Below are 23,558 nucleotides of genomic sequence, written 5' to 3'. Positions count from 1 at the left end.
CCCTGGACTATACAGTCCATGGAATTCTCCAGGCCAAAATACTCGAGTGGGTAGCCGTTCCCTTCTCCAGGGGATATTCCCAACCTAGGGATCGAAACCAGGTCTCCCACAATGTGGGCAGATTCTTTACCAGCTGAGACACCAGGGAAGCCCAGAAACACAGAAGAAACTTTTAAAATACATGCATTGTAGAAAAATATCAGGAAGGAAGACAAAAATTGACCTTAAATGACAATCAAAACATTTAAGACACAAAAACACTAAAATAACCTCTTAATAATATATATATCCCACATTTATAACTGTGAAATGGCCAGGAAAAAAAACACATGACCAAAAAAGTCTCTTCTAACTCTTAAGATTCCACGATTTTACAGCATATATAAAATGCTAAACATTATCGTATTGAGGAAAATTTGCCAACTTTAGTCATGATTCTCCTCAATTCTCTGACTGAAAATCTTCTCTACAGCAACCCTCTATTAGTTTCCCAAGGAGAGATGACAAACGAAAGAATAGCAGCTTCAGGTTAACTGCTAAATAAAGGGGGAAACAGAGAGACAGCTATCTATTGGAGTTGAAAGGAAACGGTTTTGGAGTCAGACAAAACTGGATTCAAATTCTGTAGATTCTGCTACTTAGTAGAAATGAGAAGATGTAGGCATTTAAATTTCAAGCTTTGATATACCTGCCTGTGAAACAGACTTAGTAAATAGTTGAATAAAATAATATACATGAAGACTTTTTCATAATGCTTGTTACAGAGTAGCTGTGTTATAAGTATTCTTTCTCATCCTCAATATTTTTTTTATTGAAGTGTTGATTTACAATGTTATTGTCCCTGCTATAATTTTACTTTCTGTGTTTAAAAAGATAAGAACCATGGCTAAGTAAACTATCCAAGCAACTTGCAATTTTAGTTTCAGCATCCCATGCCCATGTCTCACTTTCAACTAGGCTTGGACAAAAATAAGGTAGCTATTAAAAGATCAGATTAATCTTTGAGAAATCGTGGACCAGCAGAAAGATGATGACTAGAAAAAGACAAAGTTAAAGCTGTCAATACAAAAATACAGATTTCAGATATACTAAGTTCTATGCTTTATCTGGTAAAATTCTAGACAAATGGCTTATAAAATTTAAGAGACAAAGATGTTTCACTGTGTTCACTCCTGGAAAAAAAATAGCAACAATTTAACTGTGTTTATCTTTCTGTACATGCACGTGCCTTTAACCGGTTTCTATTAGGAAAATCTTGAGACAGAACATATTTAATTTCTGTAGGGCTGACAACAATGATGACAGCTGCTGTTGCTAACATTTACTGGACTCTTTCATATGCCAGGCATTATAGTAGGTGATTTATATTCATTATTGCATGTACTCCCATGAAGCAGGTACTAATCAAGGTTCAGAGAAGTTAGGTAACGTGTCCAGTACTACAGATAACAAGACAAAATGAAAAACTAAAACCCAGATTGGTTTGACTCTGGAATGACTGAATGACTATGCTTCACTCTCATCAGCAAACATCTCATGAAATAATTGACAATAAGAAGGAAAAAATGTGAATTATATCTTAACACTAGATAAAATGGGCACTAGATATTAGGCAGAGTTAAGAGACAGATATACATCTATGCTCAGAAAGTGCTAACTGAATAAAGCATAATTCATTTAGAAGGAACCTTTATAGTTAAGTTCTGTTCTAGGTATTCTGTTTATATCATGACTGCTGACTTGAAGGACAACAGAAAGCGTAAGATTTTCAATCTATAACAAGATTCAAAAATATCACATAAAACTATAAGGAAAAACTAGTAACATTAAATTTTATAGGGATGACTTTAAAACCCTGCAATCAGGCTCAATAAATTAACTTTCCAAGTTCCGAATATGAAAATACTGGTTGATGAATAGTTTAAAGTGACAGACCTTAAAAAGTTCACTATAAACTTAGGATGACTCTGTTGTTGAAACAGCTAAGTATATCTGGGATATATCTGATACATATATACATATTTTGTAAACTGGAATTACCAATTCATTTGAAACTATAGTTGGTGAAACAAGGCATTACTGCTACGAATAAACCAATCCCTGTGCTATGCTGTACTTAGCTGCTCAGTCATGTCTGATTCTTTGCGACCCTGCCAATGTAGCCCGCCAGGCTCCTCTGTCCATGGGGATTCTCCAGGCAAGTATGCTGGAGTGGGTAGCCATTCCCTTCTCCAGGATCTTCCCAACCCAGGGATCAAACCCAGGTCTCCTGCATTGCAGGCAGATTCTTTACCATCTGAGCCACCAGGGAAGCCCAAAAATACTGCAGTGGGTAGCCTATCCCTTCTCCAGGGGAACTTTTCAACCCAGGATCAAACTGGGGTCTCCTGCATTGCTGGTGGATTCTTTTCTTTTTTTTTTGGTGGATTCTTTACCAACTGAGCTACCTTGTTTTATTTTCTTCATGACATTTATTATAATCCAAAATTACCTTATGTTTTATTTATCAAAGTCTTAACTTGGAATACTTTTGTTTAACCTCTATTTGCACAGAAGCCCTATGAGAGAAGAGAGTTAGTCACTCTTAATTACCACCATATTCCGAGTATTTCAAACCGACTTGCACCTAAGAGGTACTCAACAAATATCTATCAAATGAACAAATGAGCAAAGTGCAGGGAAATAAAGACATTTAATTTGGGAAGCAGAGGAAGATATAAGGCAGTTTTCACATATCAAAAGACCTATATCAAAAAAGGAGAAGACCTATTTCTGTTTTCCGCAGAAAGATGGCATAGAATCAAATGATAGACATTTCAAGAAAAAAAGATTGGGCTCATAATTAAGAAACATCTTCTAAGTCATACAGCTGCCTAAAAATGGAAAGGGCAGTCTTACTAGTCATAAAACGATTCCTAGGGGTAGGGGGTTGTGTCCATAAGTTATCAGTTAACCTAAATCTATGATTTAGAGTACATTAAGAATATAAGATGATACATGAAGACTGAAAGAAAGTGATCTGATTACTCAGAGATGGTATCTTGAAAGACAGTAAAGAAAAAAATCAGTACAAATTGGATTCTGAATGAAATGGTGAAGGAGAAGAAAAAGTTCTGACAGACTTTTGTCCAATGAGCATTTACTAAATACAGAGTTGTAAGCTGGAGGTCTAGGAAGACAACAGGAAGGTACCAATGAAATTAATAAGAAAACAAAACACAACAAAAGGAGATGGTCAGTATAAGGAATCAGCTGGAAATAATGAATTCCTTTTGCAATTGTTTGCATTTAAATTTTTATGAGAAATCCAGAATAAAAAGGCAAAACATGTGTGACAAGATAAAGTTATAAGGCCATATTTGGAGAGCATCACTTGAAAATATTTGCCAAAGAATTGTACTTCAAGCCCTGAGAATGGATGAGCTTTCTGTAGAAATATTCAAAGGGAGCACATAAATTAAAGAAACGGAGAACATCAAAATTATAGCTCTGGAAGGACCATTTTTAAAGGCCAACTAATCATTTATTTGTCCTTGGGTAGAAGTTCACTTAAAAATCCCAAAGGTCATTCCATCTTCATAAAAATCTGCACCAAAAGGCATTCTTAAAAACAAACCCCCCTGCAAAATATATTCCAAACAGTAAAGATATTTGTATTAAAATCTTTCTACATTTTAAATGTAGTTATGGAATACAAATGGTAAATTTTCTATTATCAAATGCTATCAAATAATTACATATTAAATTATACTTTGATTTGCTAAACAGATAAGCAGGACTTAAACACTTTTTTCCTGAATTTGTAATTCAACACATAAGTTTAGAAAATAACATATTATCTTCTGACAAGTCCAAAATATCTATCTGTATTGTATCAAATTAAGTACTTCTCAAATGATGAAAAAAGGTTTCTGCATTTCCATACATGCCCCAATGTTCTAAAATAAACAGTATCTTTCTGCATCAAATTGAGACATTATAATTAATGAAATTTAATTATAAAGATCTAGTTGTTTTTTTCCAAACTGTGATTTTTGTTGTTGTTGTTAATGTTAATTCTTTTCTCAATCTTACTTAATCATAAACAAGGTTAATATAACGATAAAAATTACAGGAAAACTAAGTTTTAAAAACTGTAGAGCATCTTTGTAATTTAGCCCCAATTGGAAGACTGGAAACTACAAAATTAGTAAGTATATTGCAACTGGTAATCAGGAAGAGAAAGGAGAGGCAAATTCTTATCAAAATACTATATCACTAAAACTGTTGTTTAAAAGAAATGAATATAAGTAGTAAGGAAAGGTGTATTTCAAATAAAAGGTCTACTGCTGTAAACAATAAAAGGTCTAATCTAATTGAAGAGGCCTATATTCAGTTATTTCTATGAGCATAAGAAGAACTGAATGCCTCCCTTGGTGTATACTGTAGGAAACTATACTCTATCAATATCCTAAAACATTTATACTATATATATATATATACACGTATATATGTATGTGTATGACATTTATATAAGTAAATATCAACATAACATAATTATTTAAAAAGTTAATTTAGCAAGCCTAAGACTACTTACCCTTTGAACAGCCTCCTTGTAAGGATGGCCTTTGGCTAGCTTCTGGGAACATGGCTGATAAACAGTTCCCTACAATCATATGAAACTTCCCCTAAATGATAAGGAACTCATTATGCCCGGACTGTGTGTGCAAACAATTTGGTTAAGTTAAATATGTTTTCCTCTGGGAATCTGGGACTTTGGCAGGTGCAAGGAGAGAATGCCTACATGACCAGCCCTGGGTAAAGAGAGTTGAGTCTTTAATTAGTTTCACTAATAGACAACATTTTACACATGTTGTCACAACTCACTGGAGGAATTAAGTGCATACTATGTGACTCCACTGGGAGAGGACTCTTACAACCTTCTGTCTGATTTCCTTTATATCCTTTTGCTGTAATTAACCTTAACCATGAGTACAATTTACTAAATCTTATGAGTTCTTCCAACAGAACACCAAGCCTGAGGATGATCTCAGGGATTAATGATAAAGATAGTTTGAGACTCTTTGATTACTAAACACTGATTTACACATTAAAGGTGCTTATCATATATGCAGATGGCAAAAGCTTAATGAATATATTGGAAGATACAGTGAAGTATCCAAAAAGGCTTGAACAACTGAGCCGATTCTAACAAAATGAAATTAAGTGAGATAAAGACAGCCTCTGATTATGTTTTTAAAAAACAATACAAAATTTGTATACCTATGGCTAATTCATATTCATGTTTGGCAGAAACCAACAAAATTCTGTAAAGCAATTGTGTGTGTGTTACTTGCTCAGTTGTGTCCAACTCTTTGCAACCCCATGGGATGTAGTCCACCAGGCTACTCTGTCCATGAGATACCTTCAACTAAAAAATAAATAAAATTTTTAAAAAAGAGGGAGGGGAAAAAAATAACACAAGCTACTATACATGTAGGAAGAACGAACTTGTAATTAAGTAAGTATGAAAAAGACTTCAGGGTTTATTGAAAATAAACCCATATATTAATGTAATATATAATTAAATTATATAATTAATATAAACCCATATATTAAATGGTAAGATATAACTATCAAAGATTCCTAATGTACTTCCGTGCTAAATAAAATGCATACTATATTCAAACCAAGAGTAAATAATAGCCCAATCCTCCTCTGTTACTGGTCATATCACATATAGAAAATTATATTTATCCATTTAAAGAAGGACATATTACAGCACATTCATGGCAAAGCTTGTGATGAGCTCCAAAACCATATTTTATAAGGAACAGCTCAAGACCAAAAGAAGACTGGAGATAGGCACAATGGTTCTCCTAACATATATAGCAAGTTCTTGGGTAAAATAGAAATTTTAATTTTTTCCATATAATCATAAGGAAAAGAAATCAGGAAGACATTCATTCAAGTTGTGTATAAATTTAAAAATTATCTAAAATTCAAAGCTACCCCAAAGATCATTCGCCCTCCTTTAAAACACATATTTGAAGCCTAAATGTCCACTTAATGTGGGTTTGGAAGGAAGAACTCAATTAGGTACATAGCTATATTAAATAAAACTTAAATAATCTTTCATTTCTTCTAAATACTCTTTTCCATAGCTCCTTCATGTATACTCTACTAGAAAGGCAGGGGGGAAAGAATTTTGAAGTAATCTTCAGTCCAGCTGCACCCTTAACTGAGTTGGGGAGAAAAGGGATAAGACCTCAAAATACAGTTAAGCCAAATTACTCAATTCAACTCAACAAATAAATGACATACTATAATAGAGAGCCCTTTACATTCAGCTCAACAAAGAACTGAGTAGCCCCCATGTACAAAGCACTCTGAGGGACCAGGGCAATGCAAAAGAACGGGGAGAAAAGCTGGGCTTACAAGCATCCCCTGGCTCCTCAGACATTGATACCAGGTGTCACAGCTCCAGAGTGGCAAAGCCTCTCACTGGCTTACCACAGCTCTAGTCACCATGGTGGGAACGATGGTTCTGAAGGTTAGAAAAATCCCAAGTATCAAAACCAGGCCTGGGGTTCTCAACCATTAACAGTTTATGTCTTAAGGTCCAGGCCCAAAGACACAGGCCTCTAAAGTGTCTGCTTGAGAAAAGATCCTCCCCCACAGCTATAACAGAGGCATAAGAATACAAGGGGGAAAATGTTCTAAGTCTTTCTCAAACTCTATTAATAGAGGTGGCTGTATGACACACACAACATGCTTCCCACCAAAAATAAAAATTAAAAAATAAAGGAAGAATTTGAGTACCATGGTTTAAATGAGGCTCAGCAGACCCATCCCAGTTTTAAGAGTTTTAGTGGTTTTTTTTCGGTGCATGAAAGATAGACACCACAAAAAACACACTAAACAAAGCAATCTCTTTCAGGGGCTCAGAGGAGATAAAGTGAAAGTCAATTCTCTTAATTTACTTGTTAATATACAATTGCTGCTGGAAAGTTTGTGGTGAAGGAGGTAAATTCGTTACTATTTGAACTACCAGGGAAGCCCTAAAGGTAGGCTGATAGTTGTTAGTGTGAAATAAACTGGTTCACTTCTTTTAAAAAATTTGGCACCATGTATAAATAATCATTTTAATAATATTCAGTATTTCTCTTTCTTAAAAATTGGAACAAAATAATACTAAATACTAAAGCTTATTTATAAAATGTTCATAAAGAGTATGCAATAACACAGAAAAATGCTAAAGATATAAATAACTACATTAAAAACCCTTTACATAGAAAAAATCCTGGTCAATGGTAGAAAATGATAGGGGGGAAGAAACAAATGAGTTTTTATATCTATGTGTTAATATTATATAGAATTATGGGTGATTCACTCTCTTTTTTATCCTTTTAAATACTCCTTATATTTCCTGCTGGCTCAGACAGTAGAGTTTGCTTGCAATGCAGGAGACCCAGGTTTGATCCCTGGGTAAGGAAGATCCCCTGGAGAAAGAAATGGCAACCCATTCCAGTATTCTTGCCTGGGAAATCCCATGGACAGAAGGAAGAGCTTTCTGGGGTCGCAAAGAGTCGGACACAACTGAGAAACTAACACACACATATTTCCTTAAGGAATAATACTTGTTTAAAGATTAAAAATAAAAACTAAAATGAATTCTGACTGAGGATGAAAAAGGGGCAATTAGTTACGTGGAAGCAATGACAATCAGAAGAGGCAGACTATTATTCAACATAGTTTTGGAAGTCCCAGCAGGGCAATCAGAGAAGAAAAAGAAATCCAGATTTGAAAAGAAGAAATAAAACACTGTTTGCAGACAACATGATACTATACATAAGTAAGTAAGTAAAGTCGCTCAGTCGTGTCCGACTCTTTGCAACCCCATGGACTGTAGCCTACCAGGCTCCTCTGTCCATGGGATTTTCCAGGCAAGAGTACTGGAGTGGGTTGCCATTTCCTTCTCCAGGGGATCTTCCCGACTCAGGGATCGAACCTGGGTCTCCAGCATTGGAGACAGATGCTTTACCGTCTGAGCCACCAGGGAAGCCCAAAGAAAACCCTAAAGATACCACCAGAAAACCAGCAGAGTTAATCAATGAAATCTGTAAAGTGGCAGGATATAAAATTAATATACAGAAATCCCTTGTATTCCTATACACTAGCAATGAAAAATCAGAAAGAAAAATTAAGGAAACAATCCAATTCACCACTGCAACAAAAAGAGTAAACTACCTAGGAATAAACTTATCTTAGGAGACAAAAGATCTGTATGTAGAAAACTATAAGACACTGATAAAAGAAATCAATTATGACACAAACAGATGGATACATATATTATGTTCTTGGATTTGAAGAATCAATATTGTGAAAATGACTATACTCCTCAAAGCAATCTACAGAGTCAATGTAATTCCTATCAAATTACCAATGGCATTTTTCACAGAACTAGAAGAAAAGTTTTACAATTTTTATGGAAACACAGAACACCCCAAATAGCCAAAGCAATCTTGAGAAACAAAAACAGAGCTGGAGGAATCAGACTCCCCAACTTCAGATTGTACTACAAAGCTACAATCATGAAAACAGTATGATACTGGCAGAAAAATAGAAATATAGATCAATGGAACAGGATAGAAAATCTAGAAATAAACCCAGGTACCTATGGTCAATTAATCTATGACAAATGTTGGCAAGACAGCCTCTTCAACAAATGGTGATGGCAAAACTGGATAGCTACATGTAAATAAGTGAAATTAGATCATTCTTTAACACCTGACACAAAAAAAAGCTCAAAATGGATTAAAGACCTAAATGTGAGACTGGACACTAAAAACCTTTTAGAGGAAAACATAGGCAGAACACTCTCTGACATAAATCGCAGCAAGATACTATTCAATTTGTCTTCCAGAATAATGGAAATAAAAACAAAAATAAACAAATGGGACCTAATTAAACACAACACTTTTGTACTTTGTTGAACACTGAACATTTCCTTCCCTTTCACTTTAATAATTTCAAATATCCCAAGGTATCCTCTGAGACTAAAGTATCCAAGTGAGTGACTGAGTGAGTGAAGTTGCTGAGTCATGTCTGACTCTCTGCGACCCTGTGGACTGTAGCCTGCCAGGCTCCTCAATCCATGGGATTCTCCAGGCAAGAATACTGGAGTGGATTGCCATTTCCTTCTCCAGGAGATCTTCCACATAGCTAAATATTTAGGTCAATTCATCTTTAAAACTGGCAACCCCACTCTAGTATCCTTGCCCGGGGAATTGAACGGACTGACAGCCTGGCGGGCTACAGTTCATGGGGTTTCAAGAGTTGGACATAACTTAGCAACTAAACTGCCATCTTTAAAATGCATCAAGTTCTCTAATTCTTCAATCTATTGCATTGCTCCTAAAATTGTTTCGCAATCTCTCCCTCAAATTCTAGAAATTAGATAGTCTGTCCCTTAGCTTGCATCCCACAATTCAATAAATTACTCTCTGGACTTAAAAAGCATCCAGGAGTATCTGCAGAACCACAATTTATGTCACATAAAACATAAACAAATATTTATTGTCCTACTTTACTGATACAAAATGCAAACATATCTGGCTAATTCAGATTTCAATAATTTGAATTTTGCAATGACTCATCTTACAAATCTTTTTAATGGGTACCATAAGTTAAAAGATCAAAATTCTCACAAAAACCTTAAATGTTTAAAACAACAAACTTTTTCAAACAATTCAGTAAAATTCAGTTATATTCAGTTGATGCATACACTAGAAACTAAGGAAACAGTTCATCTAAGGACATTTATAAGGCAATCCTGTGTTAGCCTAATTAGAGTTCCTTTAATTTTTCTATAACCATATTATTTCACTCAAAGAAAACTGAATTATACATTAACAGGATTTTATGTAAAAATATCACTAATTCAGACTGCTCTCTCTGATTCCCTGAGTACAATTTTTTAAACTATACACAACATAGCACTTCATAAAGCACAGTAGCCAGAAATGTCAAGACCTTTTCTATCACTAGGTTTAGAAAAAACCATCCTATTATGACTTCAACAACACTGCAAATCCATTATAAAGAATATTCAGAACATAAAGTGCACAGCTATGACATGTTTACTTTTCAAAAGCATATGTGTGTGTGTGTGTGTGTGTGTGTGTGTACTAGTGTGTTTTTGACAATTCTTCATCATTAAGGAGAAGGGGCAACAGAGGACAAGATGGATGGATGGCATGACCAACTCAATGGACATGAGTTTGAAGAAACTCCAGGAGATACTGAAGTACAGGAAGTCTGACGTACTGCAGTCCATGGAGTCAAAAAGTTAGGCATGATTTAGTGACTTAACAACATCATCATCATTAAGGTTATAGTTTTTAAACACATAACTAACACTGCTCAATTCAGTCTACATATCTTTCAGTAAATTCACCAGATGTTTTTAAACTGTTGTGTTTTTTAAAAGATAGTTAAATGTTATAACCCTCTATGGATAAGAAATTTCTTTAAGAAATTAGCACTGCTGAGAATACATCTCATTAAAATTTTCCATGACCTCAAAATCCCACCTTCAATATACAATTAAAACTTCATATGGAATTTTTCCTGTATTAACTAAGTCACTCCTCATTTTCTACTCAATGAAAAAGGGTCAGATCCCTCAACCACAAGCCATACATAAATATATTATTCAAGAACTTTATCACAGGCAAAGTCACTGCTGCACAAGATATATGGTCAGTAGTATCTTTGTTTGGTTATGTGATCTTGTGAGGAGGGTCACTTAAAAATCTTATCTCAGATTTCTACATGTAAAATGAGATAGGGTTTGCTCACAGAAGCTTTTAGAATATATTTAATTCATAATGCCAAGGGCATTACACATATTCAAAAGCATTTTAAGCTTTTTCAAAACTTAATGTGCAGTATTTTATAATAATTTCTTAACACATATGACAAAGAGGCAAGACTTGTCTCCAATCTCCTCAATGCACACACAATCATTTGAATATATCCCATATTAACATTCCCAAACTAAGACATCACTGGTAATCTCAACAAAGAATGTTACTTCAAATCTTAAGTTTTCTATTAAAAAACATGTGCACCTTTAACTATAACAAAAGTAAACACTCTAAAATGACGGCAAAATGAAAACACAGGGATTTTTTCTCAGTCTGTAAGAGGTGCTTCCCTGGTGGCTCAGTGGTAAAAAATCTGCCTGCCAATGTAGGAGACATGGGTTTTAATCCCTGGGTCAGGAAGATCCCCTGGAGAAGGTAATGGTAACCCACTCCAGTATTCTCACCTGGGATTCCCATGGACAGAGGAGTCTGGCAGGCTACAGTCCATGGGGTTGCAAAAGAGTCGAAGATGATTTTTAAGAAGTATAACAAATACATATATAGCCACATGCACACACCTTTTTATCTTGTCCCATAAATAAATGCTACTGCAAGATATTCTAGACTTCAAAATCTATAAAAGTATATCAAGGTATAGCCCTCTAATAAATTTAAATTTTTTGTTCAATTTTAAGTATTAAATCACATATAGAAACTGAGAAAGTAGGGCTGAAAAATGATGCTGATGACTGAAATAACAGAAGCCATTACAAGACCCACTTAATAATAATACATTCTAAATATAAATCTTCAAAATGTACTTTTCCAGGGTTATCTCCAAGTAAATATACCTAAAAATCCTGTAATCTTTTGAGATCTTGGAGAGCAAGAAGTTAAATGCATATTTATTTGTAATTTTTCTTAAATTTTAAAATCTAATTTATGGCAAGAACATTTCACAAAAACCTAGATATACATCATACAGAAGTTGTTTTCTTACAAATAAGAAATTGTAATTTGCAATTGGCAAGGAATTCTAAAAACAGAATTTTGAAACTTTTCCTTGCCAAAATAATCACAAGAAAAATCCAAATACAGTTTAACTTGTTAAAAAATTAAAACAAGGACTTTAGAATTTTTTTAACCTGTTGCTCACAAATTATCTTTTAATCTTGGCAAAATCTAGCATTTATAGTATCAATTTTACAAATAGCATTTTTAATTACAAAACCTGTGGAGGAGTAAATGAAATAATTGTGATGAGGCTATTTATTATATAAAATGTATACTCTAAAAATATCTACTTTAAACTTCAGACTTTATTAGGAATATAAGTAAATGTTTTAAAACTGTATGTTACACAGAGTATATACATGAACACTTGCTTGTGTCAGGCATAACCTCAGACAAATGCACAGGTCTGCACTGCATTCAAAGATACATTTTGAATTTTAAAGAACAGACCATATAATACTTTGTACTTGATTTTTTTTATGCGTGGGACTTCCACTGAAAATAATGTCATCACTTTGAATTCATAGAGTATATCTGAGTAGTTTTAACCAGCATCAACATCATTTCCACTTACTTAAGTAGAAAACATAAAATAAAATTGGAGTCAGATTTCTAAACTCAAAAGAGAAACATGATTTATTTTGTATAAAGGAGCATTGGGGGAAATTTTAGAATTTAAGGAAATAATTCCATTCAATAAATTCTATCACTATGCACTGTTTCTTCCTGATACTTATCACTTGTATATTTTGAAATTTTACAATCTCCAAAATTAATCTGATCCCATTTATGATAGTGAAAATATTGATATCACATATGCCTTTCATGTTAAACACTCATCAGACATAACAATCTCCAACTGAATTTATTACTATGATTTTCTTCACCTTAATAGCGAATCATACGTGAGAATAAAATAAAAGTTATCACTAAAAAGTTACAGATATGACTTTTCGGGGTGGGGACGCTAAAAACAGAATCTTGCCTATCTGTGAAATAGGCAGCTAACACATAAGCTGGACTCTACTTCCCTAATGCAAGGTCATCCTTCTGTTATTTAAAGACGTGAAAAATGCATCTTAAAATGCATCAGTGGTACATTTTTAAAATATAATGCATTTTAAAAAAAGTGGTAGATAACAGAGATCCATTTTAGATTCAGCAAATAACACTTAAAAATGATTGTGCTGAAGCAAAATTATATCAAGAACATCTAATATCACAAACAGAAAGGCATCAAATGTCTCTGAAAATTTTACATGTACTAACAAATATTATACATGTCAGAAACTACATAAACTGTCTTTAAAAGAAAATTGTATTGAGACAAATTTAGATAATGTTACTTGTAAAATCAACAAAACTGTGAAACATCAAAATAGTTTTTAAACAGCACACTTAACAAGACTATTTTCCAATTATAAAAGTAAAGATTCACTATAAAAATTTTTAAACAGGATATTAATAAAGAAGGAAAACCTAATCACATCACTTTTAATATTTTAAAAGAATTATCTACACTATTGAACAAAGTTAAAATATTTTAAATTATAGAGCAAAACTAGCACTGGATAAAACTTACATTTATAAGAAACACTGAAAGAAGGATTATTTTTTCTCTTCAAATCATTTTTCCTCAATGTCCACATATTTGGTTGTTGATTATACAACTTTCTACACATCCTTCCTAATCTTAAAGTTTTACTCAGGGAAAGGAGCAACTGTTGGACCCTATACATCAGAACAAAGCATCAACTCAGTAACAAAGGCTCCTGTGCACTGTGATGGTCCTTCCTGGACAGAAAGGATGCTATGCTCAGCACATTATACAAGCAAATTCCCCACATCTTAATTTCCTCTGTTTATCACACATTTATATCTTTTTCATATCTAATGATTACCTTCCAGGGTATGGAGAGACAGAGGAAAGTCATTTAAGGCAACGACTTCATTTCTAATTTTATATAATGAATGATATAAAGAGAGCAAATCTACTTATAATCTTTGTTTCTTCCAGGTAACATGTTTATGACAAAATACCTTAAATTCCATGTTAGTGTACGAGGAAAACTAAAATGCAAAGACAAATGGCAAGGTACTCGTCAACAATGCTTTCCTACTATTGCCAACCTGATGAAAGAAAAATGTTTGACTATGTTGTATTAAATATATAACTAATACAATTTTTGTATTTACTATATTAAATAAAGTGCTAGTTGCTTAGTCGTGTCCAACTCTTCGCGACTCTATGGACTGTATCCCGCCAGGCCCCCTGTCAAGGGAATTCTCCAGGCAACAATACTGCAGCAGGTTGCCATTTCCTTCTCCAGGAGATCTTCCAACCCAGGGATCAAACCCAGATCTCCCACATTGTAGACAGATTCTTTACCAACTGAGCCACCAGGGATGGAGGTTAATCTCAGAGTCATCCTGTCTCATCCCATCGTCTGCTTGCTGGATATCTTTCATCTCCAATGGTATCTTCATGAACAACTATTCCTGGGAAAAGAGCTTTCAGAAATTATGGAAGCTTTCTACATTTAAAAAAATCTGGTGGTTTAGTTGCTAAGTCATGTCCAACTCTTACAACCCCAAAGACTGCAGCCTGCCAGGTTCCTCTGTCCATGGGATTCTCCAGGCAAAAAAACTGGAGTGGGTTGCCATTTCCTTCTCCAGGGGATCTTCCTGACCCAGGAATCGAACCTGGGTCTCCTGCACTGCAGGCAGATTCTTTACCACCTGAGCTATGAGGGAAGCCTGGGTTTAGGCCAAATCCAAGTTTACCAGATTTGGTAAAAAAAAAAAAAAAAAAGCCATCTTATATAACTCTAAATGGTTATAAAACTTCCTTATCAGAATCAGTAATCTTTAACCTGTGATAGTAATAAATATGGCAGCTACAAAGACAATAAAACAGCAGCTACCACAATTTGAACAATTTGTATGTGTCAGGAGCCATGCTGAATACAGAGACCGCTTTATCTCATTTAATCTTTAAATCCAGCCTACTAGGAAGGTACAAGTCTCTGGATCTTTCTGATCCAGATGAGAAAACTGAAAACTTGGAACATTTAGTATCTTACCTAGGGCTAAACAGCTTATGAGGGCCAGGGTTTCAGTCCAGACTTCACAAACTCATAGGTGACAAAGCCTTATGACACTATATAACTTTAGAAACAACTCCACAGATAATAGAACCTTTAGAAATAGACTACAGCATTATTGTTTGGCTGTGATCTATAACCAAATTGGATAATTACCACTGAATACAGTATAGTGGTAAGAATGATGGTTATGCTTTCTATTCTTAAAACATATTCATATTAAAAAGGCAGAATAGTTTCAAAATAAATGTTTTCTTATTACAAAACACATATTAAAAGGAAGTTAAGTGGCTTATCCTGACATTGCTCACAAAACATTAAAATAAGTGAAGAATCTAAACCAAGGACTTGCCTTCTAGAGGCTTTCCTTTCAGCCTATAACAAAGTTTTCCTTCTCTACCCTTTGTCTTAAAAAAATCATTAAGAAATTTATAGAGACTTGGAAAAGGTATGCAATGAAAACTTAACAGAAAAAAAAAAAAAAAAAAGAAAACTTAACAGAAATGAACAAAAGGACTGTCAAGGGGGTGTCGTGCCCCAGGGTTTCAGTTAGATTAAAGACTAAACTGGTAAGTGTGGCCTTATCAGATTGCTACTTTAATAAAAGAGAGTTTTAAGATCAAGGGAAAAGATATCACAAGGAAAGAACTGAAGCAAAACTTTAGGTGAGGAAAAAAAAAAAAAAACCTCAAACAAGCTTTGCAGGGAAAAGGTAAAGACAGAGGTACAAGGTTTGAAGGCCTTATGGGGGAATGGCAGGGTAGCAAAATGGTTACGTGAGTGTGGACAAACCTCTACCACTGACCGAGAGGCCGACCTTGGATAAATCACTTTTCTTTGGCTTCCCCATCTTTAGGATGGGAATAAAAACAGTACCTATCTCCAAGGGTTGCAGTGAGAATTCAAAGTTATCACATATGTAAAACTTCACAGTGCCTGGCATATAATTATTAACTAGCATGAGGAAAAGCAAAAAAAGAAAAAATGCCATAAACACAGCCTCAGGTATTTTGTACAGAAGATGTATGAAGTCTTTTCTAACTATACTTACATACCAAACTAAAGGAATCAACATCTGATTCCCAAATAACACACACAATGTTGAAGGTTCTATTTATATCAGTCAACTTGAAAGTTAGTATTACGTTTCCTCAAGCTTTATTTTCCTTAAACTGGTCTGAACTCAAAAGGCACATTTCAACTTATCCAAGATGTCACTGGCAAATGGAATGAGAATCAATGTAAACAACCCAAACCACAAAAATGTGAATAAATTTTTGATTTCCCAACAGTAATCTTATATTTTAAATGTTTTATTAAACTGAAGCAACTGAAGCAAAGTCTGATTTTGAATATGTAGAATACTGTTTTATTCTTTATTTTAAACCTTTCTTACATGATTAAAAATATACATGGGTTCAGAACAACCTCAATAAAACAATGACATTTCTTTTACTAAAGGACCTCTTAAGTCAAACCACCAATGTGCAAACATGGTTGGCTTCTAATTTGAAGAGTCATAGGCACATTTCACTATATGCATTTCATAAAATAATCAAAAATGCTGAGAATACTCAGTAATTTGATATAAATTTTAAAATGTCTGTCTGGCAGGAAACTTATGATAAAAAAAAAAAAAAAGGTAAGATTTAGATGTTTTAGCACTTACACCTGCTTCACTATTAATTTCCCAAATGCCATTTTGCTACATCTAAACCCCTGACAATTTATTACACAACTCCATATAGCACACAAAAAAATAAGTTAATTTAATCTCTGAATGGGAAAACAGATCATTACAAAAGAAAATATTGACAGTTCTTACCTGTATTTGATAATTAAGTATACTTTATTCTCATCATCACTAGGAATGCAGCTTGGTCTAGTAGAAATATCTAATTAACAACTAACAAAAGTATTTTTCTCTTAAAAGAAGTTTTTATATATTTTTGTCCAATGTTGACAATTTAAGCAACACTGATCTATATAGTGTGCTAAGAAGACATTAGGCACAGATCACATAATGTAATTTACATGTTCTTTGTTGTAAAAAATATAGTATGTGCAAATGCATTATCATACAAATAATTAGTGGATCACAACAGTAAGCTCTGCAGACTTAACATAAAAAGGCTAATATTTTACTCTTTAAAAAAAAAAGGTGGAACACACCAAGTAGCTTTAAGAGCAGTACCCCACTTCTGAGTGAGTCCTCTGCATTTGCATTGTGAATTATCTTAAAGAAAAACAAAGCTTAACTATAGGCCCCCCCAAAAAGGACACCACTTTGGGCACATGTATTATTTCAAAAGAAACCAAATAAAAATGTTTCCCAAAGCCATTAAAAAATACTTAACACAATATTTTAAACAATATATAGAATACTTTTTTAGAAGGAATAAGCCATTCAACATTATGACTTTTATATAATAGATTCTTTCATTAGCTAAGACACTTCTGGCTTAAGGTACCAAAGGATGCAGATAAAGAAAAATGGAAGAAAAATAATAGCAGGCTGTTGGAAAGGAGGAGGGAGCATACATTTACCCAGAAGAAACAAACAAAAAAAAACTGTTTCTTTTTCTTCACTGCAGAAATTTGTGCTACAGGTATAAAAACACAAGCAAAAGGGTTGTGTGGCAGGTAATAAAATACAATGCTTGCTATGTATCCTCCATGGAGGGACTTTTAGGGATTGCAGATTAGTGAGTTTAGAAGTACACTTTGATGCAAAAGGTTATACTTTACCACATATATAATATGTAGCATTTTTCTATAAAGGGCAATTTATATAAGTAATTTCCAAAGACACAGGAGAGAGTGAGAGAGACAGAGAGAGAGAGAGAATGAGAGGCAGAGACAGAGGAGAGAGCCCAGTCAGAAAGAGAGACAAGATGCCAGGGGCTTCGCTCATGCCCTGTGGAAGATGAGGTACTTTTCCATCCTCAGAGCTTCACTTTTCCTAGTACTGCATATTTATACTCACACACTACAATTATCTCATGAGATTACCCTCTATATATCTTTAGGTGTTTTGTTTTTTTTTTTCACATGAAAAAGAAAAAAAAAAAAAAAAAGAAACTTTTAGTCCCTTCCTCTCATAGTCAACTATTCAAGTAAATATTTCTCTAGTGGCAAATTTCCAGATGAAGCAAGAATACAATCCAAAACTACTGTCAGATTACATGTGATTTACTGTGGCGTTTTCTTCAGATGGAGCAGGAGTTAGCCCGTTTCCTAGGTTTGGGGTCTCGTGCTTCCTGATCCTTGACACACATACAAGACATACACATTGTCTCAGACAGTCTTCGGAGGCCTAGCCGGAAAACACTGTTGGAGAGGCTGTATATAACACAGTTACAAAAACTATTACTTATAGCCAGCCAGGTGGTTAGGAAGGACAGTGTTGGATTGTCCAAGACCCGGGAGCTTTCTAGAAGAAAGTAGATGATGTAAGGGAGCCACAGCATGTAAAACACACTGGTTATCCGAAACAAAACCATGGCGTAGCGACGATCAGGGCTATGCCCGGCCTCTCCGGAGGCAGCCGCCTCATGGCTCGGGAATCGGGCTCTCCGGTCATTTATCTCTTTGGTGTGCTGCCGGCAAATTTTGAAAATGTGGAAGTAAGTGAAGCAGACAACCAAGGCAGCAGGGGCATAAAGTAAACAAACAATAAAGCCGGTAAAATAGGCACTGGTGAGCCAAGAGGTGGCACACCATTCAAAAATGTCACCGTGGTAACCAGGTTTCCCCCAGCCAAAAAAGGAAGGCAAGAAAATTAGGCAAGAGTAGATCCAGATCAAAATGATGCAAATTCTCAGGCGACATGGGGTGACCAGTTGATTGTAGGACAGAGGCTTGGTGATGGCAAGATAGCGATCCACACTGATGCAGGCAAGACATGCCATAGAAACACTTTTCAGGACTGAGATGATATATCCAAAAACCTGGCAAGTCAGTGACTCGTGGATACCTGTGGAGTAGTGGAGAAGTGAGAGAGTAGGAACCAAGCAGCTAACTCCAACAAAAAGATCAGCATATGCCATTGTTTGAATGAAATAGCTGGTCGTATAGTGGTGTAACAGTGGAGCACAGTGAAAAACAAAGATGACCGTTAAATTCCCAGCAATGATGAGAAATGTCAGCAAGACAATGACAACTGTCTCGAAGATGCATACGTCCACCGCACTGTAGTGGCCAAATCCAAGTGGGCAGGAGTGACGTTCAGACACATTCAAAATGCCACTGCTCGTGTTCAGGATCCTCCATTCAGTCCACCTGGAATCATTCATGGCTTGGAATTAAAAGGACCTGCAGCCCTAGCTACGGCAAGCAGGTGCCCTGCCTAGCATCTGCTAAACTCTGCCCGTAAGTGTCTCAGCATCAGCTTCGGCAGACAGTGGCAGTGCTTCTGTCACAGCTGAGCATCCCGGGGAGTTGTACTCAAGTCTCTTCACCAGCCTCGGTGCAGCAGTAACACACCTCAGCTTTGGGGGGGAAGGAAGAGGAATAAGCTAGAAAGGAGGTGAAAAACAGGTCACCAATTAGCTTCCTCCGGTGCTTTCAAACAACTTTTTGCAGACACAAGGCACTTCTAGAGAAAATGGACTTCTTAATAATACCTTGCACTATGAAAAATTAAATCTGTAAAAGGAAAAAAGCAATTGCCAAGAAAAGCTCTTGTGGGCCATTAGTTCTCTTCAGAAAGGTAGTTTCTTAGGGATCAACTAGGAAGAACGAGGAGGGAAAAAAAAAGTCTTAAATAGTCTAAGGATTCCTGTTTCATCTGTCAGGAGAAATGGATTCAAATTTTAGAACTTAAATAATTAAAATCACAAATTTGGTTGGAAAGCTAAGAAAAAGTTCATTGGGCTAAATTGTGTCTTTGGGCTCAGTTCAGGGTTTGATGCTGGTGGGTCAACTTTATGATCCATTTCTCTTTCTTTTATCTCAAAAGCTAAGAATCCCCTTCTCCAACAAGATTAATTCTAAAAGATTCATCTCTATTGGGGCACAAAGGAGCAGAAGAGAGGTAACAGACTCCAGACTGCCCTATAACTCTCATGAGAGGAAAAAAAAAGCATATTTCCGATAAGGAAGATAATACACAATGGGTCAACACTGACAAAATAGAAACACAAACTTCTAAAGTTTTAATTCTGCATGCATTTTTTAAGCATTCAGATGAAAACAGTTTTACTCCATTACAGTTAATGATGCTACCACCAGCACTGTAATTTACATCTTTTCCTTTTCAAAAGGAAAACAAAATCATTTTTGCTATTAAGTTCAGCATCAATAACTGAAAATAACCTTCATTATCTGATACGCCACCTTCCTTATAATGGACGATCATAAAATATACAGCTCAAAGTTATTTATCACCTTTGCAACCACACCTATCTCTCACAAATATATATAAAATCTAGACAATAGAAACTTTCCTATATGCTCTGAACTTCTGACTAGAAATGCTGTCATTATTTATTATTTAGGTATTTCTAGTAGGCTTTATAGTCTATACTGCTGCATCTTTTCTGTTTTCATTAAATGATTAATACATTTAATCATTACTTCGACTAAATCTTTTCAAAGTAAAATATTACCTTGTCTGTTATATTTGCAGTTCTATAGCAGCCATATGTTAAGAAAATGTCTCTTCTATTTCTGTACTCTATTTTGAGCAAGTGCTCAATTAGTACAGGGGCCATTAGGTAGGTTATAAGATGTTCTTGTTTTAAAATACTTCTAAAGCATCGAGATGAGTTTAAATCCTAGAGTTTGAAATACTGAAAGAGTGGCAGGATAGAATCCATCCAAAAGGCTTCCAAGGTCATTCTGATATCAGGTTAGCATTTGTCAAAAGTCTTTTTTAAAGTACAGGCATTTCAGAGAGTCTCCTGTCAGTCTTTGTTATCATACCTTTTGAAGAAATAACATGCATTAGAAATAAAAACATTTCCTTCAGGAACAATGCAGGAGCTTAATAGAAAGCATTCTTCTCAAAGTTATTTTCTTGTGCACCACCAGGTCATTCAGGGAAGTCTTTCTTCTTTCATAATAATATCCACAGGATATTCCTCCTTGTACACTCCTAGTTTCACTTAGCAGAAAATAGTTCTCTTGTTACAGGAATAAAACAATGCTTCTCACCTACATTCACTCTTATCAGCTGCTTGGCTGGGCTGCTTGATTCAGAAGTCCAATTTACTGTGATGCAGTTACCGAGATGCTGTCAGTATATTCTTCACAGTCTCTCAGTATCACTTCCTGCACCTGAGCCGAAGCCCTGCTCCTCCTCCTCCCCACCCTGAGCTGATGCAGAAGAACTCACCATCAGAAAGGTGACTCGGTCCTCCTGCCCCAATCAACAGCACAGCCAATGGCCACTGCAGCTGAAACTGTCACTAGGTAACAGTTGCCAGGCACATGCAGGCTTATAGACTTAAACTCGGCAAGCTCCGATCAAGATTGACAAAAGAAGACAATGGAACTGACCGATCCTTGTAACATATTAATGACATGTATGAATTTCTAGAGGTATTGTCCTTATAGCATGTGTAAAGATCGTTTGCTATGAGCAGGACAGGAAAAAGACCCCAGGATGCACCTTTAAACCCTGTAGAGAAACTACCACAAGGTACTATGACACTAAAAAGTCAGCAGTAATCTAATGCTCATTGGCAGAAAAAACTTATTAATTATTAAAAATCATCTAAGTCTTCATGAACTCAAGTGACAGAGCAACTATTTTTACTCTCTAAAATATATTATATTTTGATTAATAGAAGTTACTTTATAATCTCCCCAACCTCTGCCACACCCACACTAAACTGCTGAATCCGATGTATTTAACTGTACAAAGCACTGGAACTAATACCTCTATACTAAAATCTACTTGCTGGACTATTTAAGGTCAAATATGACCTCAGAAGAGTGGACATTAGAAATAAACAGAATGACTGCTTAGTTCACTTTTTATCCTAATAGAAAAAAGAATTAAAGAGTCAAAGAACTTATTCACATATTTCTTGAGCTATTCATACCCAAGTCAGAGAAAAGCTAATTTATAAGCTCATTTATATAATGGATATTTAAAACCATTTCCACTTATTTTGACTTACTATAGACAAACATTCCCAATTTTAAAAATATTTCTTACAGGGTCAGCAACTTTCTTAAAAGTGATTTAGAATTAATTTATACATTATTTCAGAATTGAATCAGGAAATTTAAGATGAAAACAGATAACCAACATTTAGAACATATTCTATGTGCCAAACATTATGTTATATGCTTTACATTTTTTTCTCAGTAAAAATACTAAACCCATATGAAGTAGATACCCATCATTATCATCTTCCAAAGGAAGAGAGTGGGTACCTAGAGAAGGTAAGTATAATTTGCTTACTAACAGTCATGAAACTAGGAAGGAAACAGGTCAAAACTGTCATTCTGAAAACCATTTTGATGAACCCCTCCCTCATTCCCTCTGTTTTCCACTTAGAGCAGCTATTAAGAAAATGTCTAAGAACAATTATTTTCGGATTTCAAAAAATGATTTCTAAACCACAGGACCCTATTTTTTTCTTCATTTTTAACTATCAGGAAGACCATATCATTGCTAAAATCTTCATGAAGTTAGGTGAAATTAAGAAACCACATTTCTCATTATCAGAAAAATTTATAAGTTAGAATAACAATCTTAGAATGAGTACCATACTGATATTTGAAAGTAAAATTTACATATATTTTTAAATTAGGAAAGTATGATGACACATTTACCAGAAACTTAGAAAAGACAGAAAAAAGTCACATACAATTCTACTCTATATTACAACTAATTTTTAAGTAGATAAATTAATTTTTAATTGGCATTTCAATATAAAACTATCAAAAAGTAACAGAAGAAATTAAAAAGCAGAAGTATATAATAGATCTGAAAAGCAGTATGAACCTATTCAACATAATTAAGACATATACAATTTTCACACAATAGCAAGGTAAAAAAGTTCCCATAGACTATAAACCAGAAGACACTGAAACATATGTAGGGACATAAAACAAGGTGCAAAAATTTCATGGTCTAAAGGTACTGCAATTATACAAAGTCTGTTCTCTTATCACTGTGGAATTATGTTAGAAACCAATATCAAAAGCTATTTGAAAATAACCCACATACTTTCAAGTGCAATGTGACATTTACCAAGAGAGATGGTTGACCTAGTCACTGAAAGCTTAAAGAAGGTTAAAAGACGGACAAAACACAGAGGGTGATTGCAGAGAAGAAGGCATTTAAATGAGAAATTAATACAAAAGGCTAGAAAAGTTCTATTTTACAGGGAAGCATTTTGACTTTTAGGGACACATAAAAACATGAAAACAAACAAGATTCGACTTAACTAAAACTTTCTTTCACAATAATAATAAATATTCAAACTAAAAATTATAGATGATAAATATTAATGACTGTAGACAGGTCCTACATTCCACATAAAGAGTTAAATATGAAGGTTTCTGAAGAAAACACTAAGAATAAAACACAACTAATTATTAAAGTGGCCTCATCTAAAAAAAAATCTTTATA

The 23,558-nt window shown here is 34.7% G+C and overlaps 2 protein-coding genes across 9 annotated transcripts in view; both read right to left on the bottom strand.

Moving 5' to 3' along the window:
- RABGAP1L (RAB GTPase activating protein 1 like) overlaps positions 1–23,558 on the bottom strand; it is a 677,120-nt gene that overhangs the window by 418,030 nt on the left and 235,532 nt on the right. Inside the window, exon 14 of one of the 8 annotated variants that reach the window (XM_061160757.1) lies at positions 18,810–18,944. The exons of 6 other annotated variants lie outside the window; for them this stretch is intronic. In XM_061160757.1, the coding sequence (XP_061016740.1) occupies positions 18,927–18,944 (18 nt within the window). In that variant the 3' untranslated portion in view covers positions 18,810–18,926. Of the gene's footprint in view, positions 1–18,809; positions 18,945–19,326; positions 19,486–23,558 lie in introns of those variants that run through there. One more of the 8 variants, XM_061160753.1, reaches the window with a different exon arrangement.
- On the bottom strand, positions 15,665–19,263 carry GPR52 (G protein-coupled receptor 52). Its single transcript, XM_061160762.1, has one exon. It carries the CDS (start codon positions 19,261–19,263, stop codon positions 18,178–18,180), a length of 1,086 nt encoding a protein of 361 aa, XP_061016745.1. The 3' UTR covers positions 15,665–18,177.

Source organism: Dama dama, chromosome 14 (assembly GCF_033118175.1).
Source record: "Dama dama isolate Ldn47 chromosome 14, ASM3311817v1, whole genome shotgun sequence".
Taxonomy (NCBI): domain Eukaryota; kingdom Metazoa; phylum Chordata; class Mammalia; order Artiodactyla; family Cervidae; genus Dama; species Dama dama.
This window is presented reverse-complemented; position numbering and strand designations above follow the sequence as displayed.

Coding starts and splice junctions, on each gene's coding strand:
- GPR52 (XM_061160762.1), bottom strand. CDS start 19,263: ATGAATGATTCCAGGTGGACTGAATGGAGGATCCTGAACACGAGCAGT.